General features: G+C 35.9%; 1 protein-coding gene across 5 annotated transcripts; it reads left to right on the plus strand.

The window, feature by feature from the left end:
• Positions 1-1,031: 1,031 nt before the first annotated feature.
• Positions 1,032-12,417, plus strand: LOC113699412 (uncharacterized). 5 transcript variants are annotated; one of them, XM_027219765.2, is made up of 17 exons: positions 1,036-1,467; positions 1,590-1,686; positions 1,992-2,036; positions 2,122-2,289; positions 2,375-2,459; positions 2,548-2,654; positions 4,739-4,819; positions 5,123-5,175; positions 5,256-5,358; positions 5,963-6,100; positions 7,874-7,970; positions 8,663-8,876; positions 8,955-9,048; positions 9,339-10,355; positions 10,647-10,739; positions 10,869-11,152; positions 12,035-12,417. In XM_027219765.2, the coding sequence occupies exons 1-17, from the start codon at positions 1,322-1,324 to the stop codon at positions 12,138-12,140; spliced, it is 2,928 nt and encodes a 975-aa protein (XP_027075566.2). In that variant the 5' UTR covers positions 1,036-1,321; the 3' UTR covers positions 12,141-12,417. The 5 variants fall into 5 exon arrangements, with proteins under 5 accessions (XP_071913848.1, XP_027075567.2, XP_071913847.1 ...); XM_072057747.1 differs by lacking the exon at positions 12,035-12,417 and having other exon boundaries at positions 1,032-1,467; positions 10,647-10,728; positions 10,869-11,100; XM_027219766.2 differs by lacking the exon at positions 12,035-12,417 and having other exon boundaries at positions 1,033-1,467; positions 10,845-10,981.
• Positions 12,418-13,539: the final 1,122 nt, after the last annotated feature.

A 13,539-nucleotide genomic window follows, 5' to 3' on the forward strand; every position in this document is an offset into this window, starting at 1 on the left:
TTGTTCTAAATAACACAGGCTTAGGGGTTTCCTGCTCTTCAAGCATAAGTAGTCCTTCCTCATCTGATGATATAATTAATAAATAGTTTCAAAATTATTAAAACCAATAAACCGCAAAATTCATAAATTTAAGAACATTTATAGACATGATCTTCCACATTTTTAAAGATATTTAATCAAGTTAAGTACTTCTTGTCACATAGATGGAATTGATTTTTAGTTCACGCAATTACCTAAACAAACTCACAAAACCCTAAAATCTAATGGTCAACAGCTATTTGATTACAAACATGTTTAAGTATTTCCGAAACTTAGCTTGGGTTGGGTGTGCCAATTAAGTGATTAAAATTTTCAACTACATGCCTAATTAAAAATGTTCAGTCCGAACAAAACAGGTACACTTATTTCCTAGACTATTCAGCTTTTGGTACTTTACTAGGCATATGGCCACAAAAAATGTACGTCTCTTAACCCTAATAATAAGTTTTGTAATTTAATAAGTAGGTTAGTTTCACCGTTTAAGAAAAATAAAAAAAAAAGTAGGCTATTTTCAGACTTTAAGGTATTCTAAGTTGAAGTATTAATTCAAAGGCTTTCTCTAATTGTTATTTTCTTTATTGCAAAGAGTGCTATGAACTAGAATGGCAATATTCAGATAGAAATGAATTTTGATTTACAAAATTAAAAGTGTAGAAGATTTTTTTTTTAAAAAAAAAAAAAATTGATTATAGACATATCACAGTTTACAAGATTAAAAAAAAAATGAAGATTGACTTTAAAGGAAGAAAATTAGTAACTTACAAATTGATCTAGCCTTTTAATTGGCAAGAAGCTTTAGTAATTTGCTAAGGAGAAAAAATAGTTAAATAACTTTGCAATGAAGTAGTATTTTTCCTGTCTATGAGCTATTATATAGTTTCTAAGAATAAAACAATGTATTTTTTAAACCTCAATTATCAACAATTGCTAATTTAACTCCAAGTTGCAAGTAGCCCAAGTTTCAATGACATATCCACCATTTTTTTTTTGCCAATAATAGCTTAAAGTTCCTATTTTTCTTTAAAAAATCCGATAAGGGAAATTCATACATATTTACCTTTTTAAAATTCTTTTCCTAAATACATTGCAGTGCCTTTTAAATTTTTTTTTTCTTCTTTATTGTTCTCGTTTTGAATTAAATTCCATAAACCCCTTCCTTGATCTTGTGCTCCTTGCTTCTGGGGTTTTACCTTGCCTATAAATTCCTTCCCTTTATTCCCACTCCGATTCTTTGCGAAAAATCTTCAAACAAGCTGGATTAGATTCTCTCTCGTCAAGTAAAATGATGGGCTCTTCTTCATCTTCTTCTTCCTTAACATGTAAAAGATTAACAATATTGACAATATTAGCAGTTGTAATGCAAATTACTGGATTATTTCTCTTCGTTATAGGCTTCTTCCCAGTAAAAACCACTCTCTCAGGGGCCAGGTAACCTTCCAGTTTTCCCGCTTGATTCATTTTAGTTCTGTTCTTCATCCTGTATCAAGGATTGTCCCTTTTCATTTTTATTCTTGTTTGTTTTACATCTTTTCTTTTAACGAAAATTTCAGTGGTTTGGAGAGTTTTTATCCACCTGGGTTCGATTCAAGTGATGATAGAAATGCTAGTACAACTTTACCTCCTCATCAGCTTAAATCTCTATATCAGGTGACTACCACTGTTTACCCTGTTCTTTACTCTCTTTTTTTTTTTCTTTTAAATTTGGATTTTCAAATTTGTTGCAATTGGAAAATATTTAGTAGCTTAAGACTGGTAATGTGCTTCATTGTTGGTTAGGATAATAATTGTTGAAAGCTTTTTTGGGACCCTGGTGAAAAGATTCATCATTTACAGCACACTGGATTATGGAAAAGAAAATACTCACTTAATTTTTGCTATATATTTTCTTCTCATTTTAGCTATTAAAGTTTATTTCTTCATGCAAAGTGGGTTATTTTTGTCTTCCTTTACAGCAACTATCTGGTGTACCGCCTTTGTTTGACCGGCTAATACTAATGGTACGCTGCTCAATTTGTGTAAAAATTGCTTCTGCTGAATTAGTTTCGTAAGGGAGAACCCTGTTTGTTGTGATGTTTGTTCTAGGTCATTGATGGTCTGCCAGCTGAGTTTGTGCTTGGGAAGGATGGCAAGCCTCCTCCTAAGGTTTATATGGAAGCTATGCCATATACACAATCATTATTGGCTAAGGGAAAGGCAATTGGATACCATGCTAGGGCTGCTCCTCCTACCGTGACAATGCCTCGCTTGAAGGTTTGTAAACTGGTTATTTGGGTGAAATTTGAAGCTGCTATTTGTGTAGTCTGACTGTTCTTAGTCCTGTTTTTGTGTATAGTAGGCCATGGTTTCTGGTGCAATTGGAGGATATCTGGATGTTGCTCTCAATTTCAACACACAAGCCTTTCTAGATGATAATCTTATTGGTCAGTTGGTTATCCTTGCTAAAGTGAACTCACTAATTATATGAGTGTTTTTAGCAACTTCTGCAATTTTCGTCCATCTCTTTTTCAGAACAATTTTCTAGAATTGGCTGGAAAATGGTAATGCTGGGTGATGACACATGGCTTAAGCTGTTTCCTGGGATGTTCACAAGGCATGACGGTGTTAGCAGTTTCTTTGTGAGCCTCTTTTGCTTTCACAATTTAAAGCATTTTACTTGAATATGTTTTAGTTTTTCTGCCTTTCTGGTATCTGTATTTTGATGATGGGTGTTACTTTGTTACACATGCACTTTTGGTTGAATGCCTTTGATATAGTACCTTTCTAGAATGTTCAACTTGTCTTCACCAGAACAATGAGGTGAAGATTTTATAGATTTAACGCACTGTCTAAATACATTTTAATTAATGAACATAATGGAAATTCTGTTTTGTGCTATTTCCCTGTATCAGAGGAATAACAAGTGAAGTTGCAATGGAATTACATATTTTGCAAGAGCTGTTCCACTAAAGTAGGAACTCTGCAGGAAATACTTTTTGTTAATGTGCATGCCGAGGGAAAGTTTTGTCTATCTTGTTTATTTATGCAATCATAGCAGATATTACTGAGAAACATAAACATCCTTGTAACAATTACTCTGAGAAAATATTCTATAGGCTAACATCTGTCATTTGTAAGCTTTTTTCTTGTGAATAGAGTACCCTCTGTATAATGTCTCTGATCTGTTGCTTGATTCCTGTGTTGTTCAAACTTGTAAACATTATACTGCATACATTAATCCAAACAAAACTAGAAAAAACAAAAAATCAAGAAAATTACTAGCTTAAGCTTTGGCTTTTAGTCAAAAACTACAAAGGCATTGAGTGTACAAAACTGGCAGCAATTTCTTGCTAGATGAATTGGATTCTCTGTTTCTTAGTTTCAGTTACGTGAACTTACAAAATAGTTGCTTCGCTTCAGGGGAATGTGTGCAAAATAAACATTGAGTGCTTCTGCCTCCTCATAAGAGGCATCTTTATTTTCTTTGGTCTATAGATGGGAACTTTTCTACCCTCTGAGCTAGTTGGATAAAATCATTTCCTATTAGAATAGAAAAAGTAAGTGAAGAAACAACTTAATATTTTGAAGCAGATCTGCATCTGATATTGATACAATAAAATTCAGAAGTCAGAAAAACAGATGGGAAAGAGAAGCTGAAAATAAGTGCTTGTAAAACTCAAAGGTATAAAATTTTTGTCTGCAGCATGAAATCAGAAAACTAATAGGGGAGCCAACAAGATTTTGACACGCCTAGATGACAATAAACTTTTTTTTTTTGCATGGTTTGCAGTAACAATCTTCTTCAATTTCCATTTAATAGGAAAACTTAGAGGTGGCAAAATGGGCGGGATTTGCTTGGGTTTGAGATGGAACCGAATCATATGGGTTTGGGTCCAACCTTACCCATGTGTTTTGGGACTAACTTGGGCGGGATCACTTTGGGATGGGTTTAGATTGATCCCGCCCAATACCCAAATCTATTTTCTACATATTTTTTTTCCTTTAATTCATTTTTTATTTTTTAAATAACTTTAATATTTTTTATTTATTAAATTTCTTTTAGTCTTATTGTGAATTTATATTTTCATGAATTCATTTTACACTCTAGAATGATTTACACTCTACAATATTTTTTTTCAAAAAATTATTTCAAATAATCAACCAAACCAAAGTTTTTGGTTATTGGAACCCATTTAGGCCATTCTTTAGCTTTGGTGTGAACCTTTATATTAAACTATATCATGCATTCGCATATGGAACATATGCATTCATCTGCTACACAAATTGTTTCCCCGTCCAAGGTCTAGCTTTATTTTTGGAGTCTTTTCCTTCTCAATCTCTACCTCAATCATCTGTTCAGGACGAGCCTCATATGCATTACTCACCGGCAATTGCTCCTGAAGCGTCTCAGGGAGAGGAGTGGACCAGGTCGGAAATGAAATTTTTTGGGAAGATATTTGGGCCCAATGGGTACCCAAGTATTTCCCAATATTTCCCATCAATTAATGGGTACAATTGGGATATGTCCCATTTTAAACCCAATATCAAATTATAATACCCATTCCGCCCAAAGTCCCTTTGGGCATGGGTAGCCCATTGGGACTTGGGACAAATTGCCACCTCTAGGAAAACTCCATTTTTTTGGAAGCAGGGTGTATGATAGTTCCTTTAGCATGCTCCTCTCTAAGCACTATTTTATTTGGTTCTGATATTCTTGATACAGGTTAAAGACACTGTGCAAGTGGATCACAATGTCTCTCGCCATCTGAATGTTGAGCTCAACAGGACAGACTGGAATGTTCTGGTATTTGCTTAATAGTTCATATTTGGATGTTTATTACGGCACTAGCTAGAGTTTGTATGCATCCATATGCTATATGATGATTCAGAGTCTGTGAATGTTTGCGGAAAGGTTGAGCCTTTACTTTCTGGCTGAATGCCTACCTTGGTGAAGCAGTTTGGCTTTTACTCCTTTGTTTCCTGCCCCTTTTTCTTTACAATTTTATGATTCTTATTTAGGTCTAAACTGCGTGCTGGGATCCCGTTTTCTTTACAATTAGGTCTAAACTATGTGCTTGGATCCCCTTTTTTGGCACTTACCATGCAGATTCTTCATTTTCTTGGTTTGGATCATGTTGGACACATTGGAGGTCGCAATAGGTAGGTTTGTGTTTCTTTGCTGTTATTTCGGTGAAGAAGAACAAGCCTTAGCCATTGATTTCAATCACCTGATGATTCAGTTTGTTGATGGGACCAAAACTCAAGGAGATGGATGAAGTGATTAAAATGATTGATTTGACTACTCTAAAAAGTCAAAAATACAATCAAGGAAGGACACTTCTGGTTGGTGCTGCTTCATTCTAATGGTAGTGCTGGTGTCCTATTGTTGTTACCAAGTTCATTCCTCTGACAGAGTTTCTTGGGAAGTGGGTTTCTAGTCTAATTCCTGTTGCTTAGACATTGTTTGACTTTTACTTTTAATATCTTATTTTAATTTGGATATACATGGGCTGTTATGCTTGTGAATTATAACAATCCAGTGGACTCTTCTCTGTTTAAGATTTACTTCATTAACTTTTTAACATGTTTGAGTTTGTTTTTGGGATGGAGTCATTTGATCTCAATAATCCTTGTATTCAACTTTTAAGAGATTGCCTTTAGGTTGACAGCAATTTGACTGTGAGAAATGACACTATGTATGATATCAAATAAAGTATTGAAATTGTAATTTTATCCAATTTTTTCAGAATTGCATAGTAATAGCGGGTTTGTAATGAGAGCGAGTGTTCAATAAAATGCCTATTGTTGGAATACCAAATATGTTTCATAGCAGCAGTGATGATAGCTATGATTCTACTAAGTTGTCTTGTAATAGACTTGCTTTATTAAGAAAAGTACTTGAGAAAATGTTGTGATTTAGTTTGTTTTTTGATTTTTGTAATTGCAGATGGTTGTAAGTGATCATGGCATGACAGAAAATGGCAATCATGGGGGATCATCCTATGAGGAAATTGACTCTTTGGCACTCTTTATTGGGCTGGGAGAATTTACTGATTCTTCAACAACCAATAACATAGCCAACCAGGTTGGGCTCTGAATATTTCTTGCAATTGATGTTTATCCAGATTTCCACCGTATGGGTGTCATTTATCCCTTTTCATATTTGTCTGTTTTTTAAATTCCTTTTACAGCTGCTTGGTTGAGCAACGAATGGATATGTTTCACAAAATATTGCTACATAAAGGGGCTTAGTTTTGGTTTTATCAGTATCTTCATTCTGGGGGCATATTCCAAGCATGTTTAAATAAACAATCAGGGGCAACCCCTGAGATGTTTTTTTGAATCATAAGTAGGACAGTTTATCATTTTTTAAAATTTTAATCAGAGAAGCAGTTTTTTTGTTTGTTGTGTTCTTCATGGGTTTGTTGTTTCTTTATGTGGAATGACTTGATTGGGCATATTCTCTCTCTCTCTCTTGCAGTCTCTCTTTCTCTCTCTCTCTCTGTCTGTCTGTCTCTCTAAATGATACTTTGGCATCCAGAAAATTGCATTATGGATTTTGGTACAGCGTTCTATGTTTTTTCTGCTTGCATGCTCAAAATATGTTGAGAAGATAGTTTATAAATGATATAGGCATTTTATGTTTTTCCTGATTCCGTGCTCAAAATATGTTGAGAAAGCTTTCTGAAGTAGGCCATTTGCATTATAATGGATAATCAATTAGTATTGATGTTCTTCTTCATTATGCCAATTGAAGTTGTAAATTTCTGTTGAACTGAATAAGCTGCATGTCTAGATGTTTGCATGTCTTGTTTTGGTGCTGTTTGCTATCATCATCTATCACAAGGGTCCCAGACAAGATTTAGTTATTCTCTCAGGGCATTAGATTAGGCTCTTTTGAATATGTTTACCATCTTGGGAAAGACAGTTCACATGGGTAGCATTGGCTGCAACATTTGACAACATTAACTGCCTCCAAGGCTGATTGAGCTTGCAGTTTGATACTGTTATACTTTTGAATTTTGAAGACTGCCATTGTAATCATAACCATGCATTTTAATGTTTTACATATTAGTTTAGTGCTATCTTTGCCATTGGAATCTAGATGACTGCTATAGGATGGGAGTTAAGATAGTAGTCTAAATGAAAGAACATTAAGGAGTTTTTGGACAGCAAATCTGTTATTTCCCAAATTATAATGAGTGATCCTATATATATATTAAAGTAAATTTCAGTTCTTGAACAAAATTGCTTATATAATTATATTTTGAGAAGAAAGTTTAGAGGACCTATTGGTATATTCCTTGGCTGTGCTTTCTTATTTTCTTTCTTTTTCTCCAATTTCGTTGAATTGAAAAAACTGTTTTTGCCATCTACCCGGCATTTCCAAGTTATAAAGTACATCATTGAGCAATGTAAATGGTGAGCACCAAATGAAGCGCCATTTTCTGTCTCAATTTTGCAAACAAATGTTATAACACAAAATGGAATGATGATCCATATTGGTGAAACGACATAATAAGAGAGAGTTGCATGGTGGCCTATGTCTTGCTTGCAATCAAAGACAGCAAACACATGTAGCTGTCATGTGATAATTATAATTCAGTTTAGAAGTGTATATCTTCCTCATCTGGGAAAAGGATGATTGTGGATTGACTGTAATCCTATATGGGAATAGCAACTGAAGAGACAACAATTTGTCAGATTTGTGAAAATATGCCTGTATTCTGTCAGAGCATCCTTTTGGCTATATTTGTATTTTGTATAATTTCCGTGGGTAGTGAAGTATGTGCATGTGTATGTCTTATTATTGTTTTCTTTGGCCCCTCAATCTTTGTTTTGTGCTCTTGTAAGACAGGTTGATATTGCTCCAACATTAGCTCTACTTTATGGAGTCCCAATACCAAAGAACAATGTTGGCATCGTTATGGTGGAAGTTTTCAAGTCATTGACAGGTTTAACCATGTTAAATGTTTCTTCCATTTCTGTTGGAAAGCTACTGGATCAGATGTTTGCTTTTAAAGTCTAATAATGACATTGGATTGAGAGATCAACTGGTTTCTGTTTGAAGAAGTGCCTACAATTTAACTGTTCTATAAACATCTAATTAACTCAAGTAGCACAAAATGTACAAATGGTTAACATAGCCGTTTAGAGTGCTATGGTTCAAATAATCTATGCCAAATACACCAAATGAAATTAGACAATGGGATTTTCGCCTCTTATGTTGGAAAGTAGTTACTGTTTGCTAAAAGCTTGTAGAGTACAGCCTTGACAAGTTACATTAACGTATGTTTTATAATCTGGAAAACTGCAAATTCTACAAGAAGCATGTGGGTTGGTGCAGGCACTGCTGTGTGTGTGTGTGTGAAAATCCTTACATTGTTTTGGTTTATTCTTATTCGAGTAAGATGCCAATTTTCTTGAACTTCTATCAGTTGCCTGGCCTAGGTACTTCTTTACATTGTATGAATTTCCTGGACTGACTAGGATAAGTAGAGTGGTGATGATTTGAGAAGTTTCATTTCCTCGTCTCAATAGACAGCATAAGCAAATGGATTTACATGCTTTGCAAGTTCAAGCTAATCTTTTTCTTGTTCTGGGTGTGCTGTATTTCATTTGGTAACATGGTTCTCTAATATTGCAGATGATGAACAGCTGAGGCTAATGGAGTTAAATGCCTGGCAGTTGCTCCAATTACTTCAGGCTCAATTGCCTGGTTTAGAGTGTGAAATTTCCAAATGCAATGTCCATAGAGATGGTAATGGATCTGAGATCAGACAAGACTATAGCACTGTAGAGGAGATGTTTTGTTGTCTATATTTACATGCGGCAACTGTCCACAAATCTATGAAATCTGAGTAAGCCTTTAGGTGGTGGATTTTCACTTCTCTGTAAAATGCTGAACTACTGCTTAATTACATAATTCTTGTTTTCAGTTCACCTGGGGGAGATGAATATGGTAGCACCTTTTTGGCTTACCGTGAATTTCTGAAAACGGCAGGCCAATGGCTATCTCACAGAGCAACTGACGTAAGTCTAGGAATAAATACTATTGTTCCATATGATGGTTTACCCGTTGACTTGAGTTGATGTTCTAGGTGAAAGTTGAATAGTCATAACCATTATGCTCCAACAAACATTTTGGTTGTAATTAGGATTGTAGGTATACCAATCAGCGCAGCCAAAAGGGTGCAAAGAGAGGGAGAGGGGGGGGGGAAGAGAGAGAGAGAGAGAGCAATAGTAAATTGCTGAACGTTCAGTTCTCTCTTTCACTTCTTCAATGATTTTTAGGACTAACATGTTGTCTTTCATCCTTACAGAGACCTTTCAGTCTACTTGCTTGTGGATTTGCAGCCATGCTGGTGTCTTGTTCAATAATAATGGGCCTTCTTTTCTTCCTTATCCGTGAAACCTATATCAAGGAAAGGGAGCTTCATTCTCACCTGGGGAAAACCAAGCACGTGTGGCAGTTGGATAAGACTTTTACACTGGCCATAATTTGTATCGTTATGCTAAGTATGGGATCTAGTTCTATGGTAGAAGAAGAACAATATATATGGCATTTTCTGACATCTTCATGTTTTTTGGTGTTACTCCGAAAAACTTTGCAGTCCATCACATTTGGATTTGGGGTACTGCAAAACTCTTCAACTGTATTTAAGGAACAAAGGGAAAGAGGTCTTCTTCAAATTTTTTCTGTTATTGTAGTTCTTGTTTCTGGAAGAATTTTAAGAGGCTGGCATCAAGGTGGTGTCAATTGGGCTCATCTTCCTGATATGGCAAAATGGCTTGAGCAGGCAGGAAGCAGTTATACAAATGCGCTGCAGCTGACGTCTGGTGTCTTAATTATCAGTGCAAATATTTTTACTCTTCTTTTTTCATTACGATCAAAGAGAACTTTTGCTGTGGTGATACTTTTGATCAATATATGCCCATCTTTGATGATTGTGTACCTTATGATTATACATCAAGGTAGCACATTAGGGACAACTGGTTTTGGTGCCACCAAAATGGTTCAAAGATTTTATGCAATTTTGGGCATTTCTACACTTGGGACTGTTGTTTCTGTACCAATGTTTATGCTTTTACAGAATTCTAATAGCCCAGTAAATGATTTCACCTTATGCCGTGATATCTCTTCTGAATTTAGAAGGAATCTCTTGCTTGAAGGGATGAAAGATTCTACCTTTATAACTGGCTGGAGTTTCATATTCAGCTGGTGTCTTCTGCAGCTGTTGCTGCAACAACCTGTGAATTCAATGCCCTTATTGTTACTATTCATTCAAATCCTAGCTACCATGTGGTATTCTTCTGGTGGTGATGCCCAGTTCATTGAGGTGAGTCATGATGCCAAAGTTTCTGCCCAACTTTCTTACTTCTACCCACCCACTATCAACAATCATGAAAGGAGAAGAAGAGTAGCATGAGTTTAAAGTTAATTGTCTTGATAAGTAAGAACCTGGAAAAATGCAGTTAAGGAATTTTGTTTTGTTTTCTGTAGTTTGTTGAAATAAGATCACTGTGTATTTCTATACATTTAGCTGAAGCCCTTCTTAACGGTTTCTTGTTGATATTAAATGAAACTGATGCTAGATGTGCAATTAATTGAATATTTTTTGAACATTCAGGTGGCTGCACTATACTATTTGGGAATGGCTGGCCATTTTGGTCTTGGTAACACCAACAATCTAGCTACAATTGATGTTGCTGGTGCTTTTACTGTACTACTTCTCCCCTGAAAAGCTTTTTGATTTCATCCTGATGCCTAAAGTTATTCTATTAGTGTGTCTGAGGTTTTTTAACTTTTTTTTTGGCTACATCTTCAGTGACATTGATTTCAATATTGCCAGGGTGTCTCAAGCCAGTCCACCTTACTTTCTGGCATCTTAATGTTCATGATCACATATGCTTCCCCGATATTTGCTCTTCTTAGCATGGTGCTATATATATCTGTGAAGGATCTAGGTGGTGACCTAGAAGCCAAGGAAGTAGATATTGGAGATCTGCTAAAGAGGAATCTCAGCTTTCCTTGTCTGGTTCCGCTGGGTATAAATTCCATGTTGCTGATTGCATACACCGTCGTCTTGCTACTAATGAGAAATCATCTCTTCATTTGGAGCGTCTTTTCTCCAAAGTAAGTCATACTGAGCCAATAATGCCTATGCAGTGTACCTAGACCACATTCCCCACCCTAACTGTAGATTGAGCTCTGGCAGTTGGAAAGAATTTTGCTGTGTCCCAAGAAACAAATGATCTTGTTATGCTTCAGATTTCTTTACTGTTTATAAAAAAAATGAATGGCATCTGACAACATGCATCTGCACAGAAGGAAAGATGCTCAATTTCGTTCTAATCATAGGTGGATTAACCAGATGGATAGTTGCCCAAAAAAATCAGAATCATGATTTTCCAGTTCCCTAACTTCCCTTTCTTTGTGCAAAATAAATGTCTTCAATTCAATCCCAGATTCTCTTCCAGAATCTGAACGCCACACAGTTCTTCCACAGAAAGTCTAAGGGTCTTGTGCCACTTGCTGGAGTCGATTGCTTTCAATAAGCACAAATTGTAATTTTGAAGCATTCACTGCACTAATCAAATTGATAGCATCTAATGGGTCCACATGCACACAGAAAAAGGGAAAAAGGCTAGTTCATCCAAAATATTTCCAAGTGGACTTCTTGATTAGTCATGGAATGATAGAATTCTTCTTCGCATGCCTTTTTCCCCCGTTTTGGGTGAAAGTTGTCGTTTCTTTAGCGAGCTTGTCCTCTGAGCTTAATTTCTCCAACTGTTTTAGCTAGCTAAGGTCTAAATGAATTCCATAAATAATCTCTTGGTTCCTGAGATATCATAAACTTAACGAGGACATCAAAGCAGGGTGCAATAACTAAAAAATTGCATAGAATGCTCTAGATTTGATAGATGGAAAAAGAGTGTAAATTAGTTATAGTCCACTACTCTATATTTCATTATCCTGCATGCTGTTGCAGTTGAATGACTCATCTTGCTTCTCCAGGTACCTGTATGTCTGCGCCACTACCATCTGTATCTTTCTGGGTGTCTCTATTGTGGCCTCAGCAGTGGTATATTCTTTTGGGGTTCTTGCCTTGCGAAGAAGTTGAAGATACATGCTGATTTTGACTTGAAAGAGAGTGTGTTCGCCAACAGATTTTATCAGATGGTTAAGATTTCTTGCTTACTGCTCTCGTGCTATGAGCAAATAGAGCAGTGCATTTTAGAATGCAATTCTTCATTTCATTTGAAAGATGGATCAAATGGCAGTTTTGTAAACATTATTTGATTCTGTAGCGTAGTAAATTCTGAACATCAGTGATTGTAGTAAATTCGGTGATTTTTCCTGTGGAGAAAATATGATTACACAATAATGGTTTTTTCTCATTGACACCCTCACCCTTATGACAGGGACCCAAAATTAAATTGTTCTACCATGCAGTCCGAGAATTGATGAACAAAGCCAAATGCTGATTACTATGGATTAGTCTGTTTGTTATTTACATATTAGACAGACTCGTGCAATTGTCACAGCTAAAAAATCTTGGTCCTAAAGACCCTTCTTGCTAGTTTCCTGTATCCAGCAGCCACGAGTAGACTCTCAAGACTGAACCGAAAGATCCAATAAAACCAGACATTTACTGGGCTATGGCAGCAAAAATCAATATGTGTACAAACAAAAGCAGAAAAACCTACGAATGAGTTAAAATAAGGCTGGAGGGTCCCTTTCTTGTACACTGACTAGTGTCCTCCTGTTCCTAATCCGACGAGAGAAATAGGTAGCCAGGAACAACTGTACCCGACAGAGTGATTTCAGAATATGCCTCCAGCTACTATTTACCCAGAATATGCTGTACAAGCCTGAATATTCGTACATAAGTTGCTCACGTCCAAATTCTTGCTACATTTTATGTACGAGGAAATATGCAAGAGAAGGGGCAGAAATTATTGTCAGGATCGATAATAATCCCATGCAGTCAAATAATTCTAGTGATCTGCAACTCTAGAAGTTAACATGATGAAGGCATAATTGCTGTACGTTGATACTTTCAATTTGTTATTCCCAATTTTGTTATTGGGAATGATGCAAGATTAAGGCCCGAGAACGGATTCACTGTCATATGACTGATCCGCGATTACTAGCTTCATGTAGGCGATAACCATCTCGAGAAAATTACTTCACTGTTGCGGAGCGGAAAACAATGTTCGTATTCCATGTATTCTTGGCAAAGTACAAGGGGATATTGGCATTCAACCCGTAAAGAATCACTAAGAATAGATAAGCACCTAAAACTCCTCCATGGACAAACTTTTTCAGGTAAGGAATCAGAGTTACCTAGTAATCTGGGAATTGGATTTGTGTTTCTTTGCTTTAGTTCAAGAATTTTTAGGCTTATATTATCACTTGCATTTTTTTTTGTAAAGATAAACATTTGTGTAATGGCAAGTAAGTTTTTGCCGAAGTTTGTCTGCTACAAGTTTTTTAACAATTTTAGCTACAGTAACATC

This window comes from Coffea arabica, chromosome 7c (assembly GCF_036785885.1).
Source record: "Coffea arabica cultivar ET-39 chromosome 7c, Coffea Arabica ET-39 HiFi, whole genome shotgun sequence".
Classification (NCBI taxonomy): domain Eukaryota; kingdom Viridiplantae; phylum Streptophyta; class Magnoliopsida; order Gentianales; family Rubiaceae; genus Coffea; species Coffea arabica.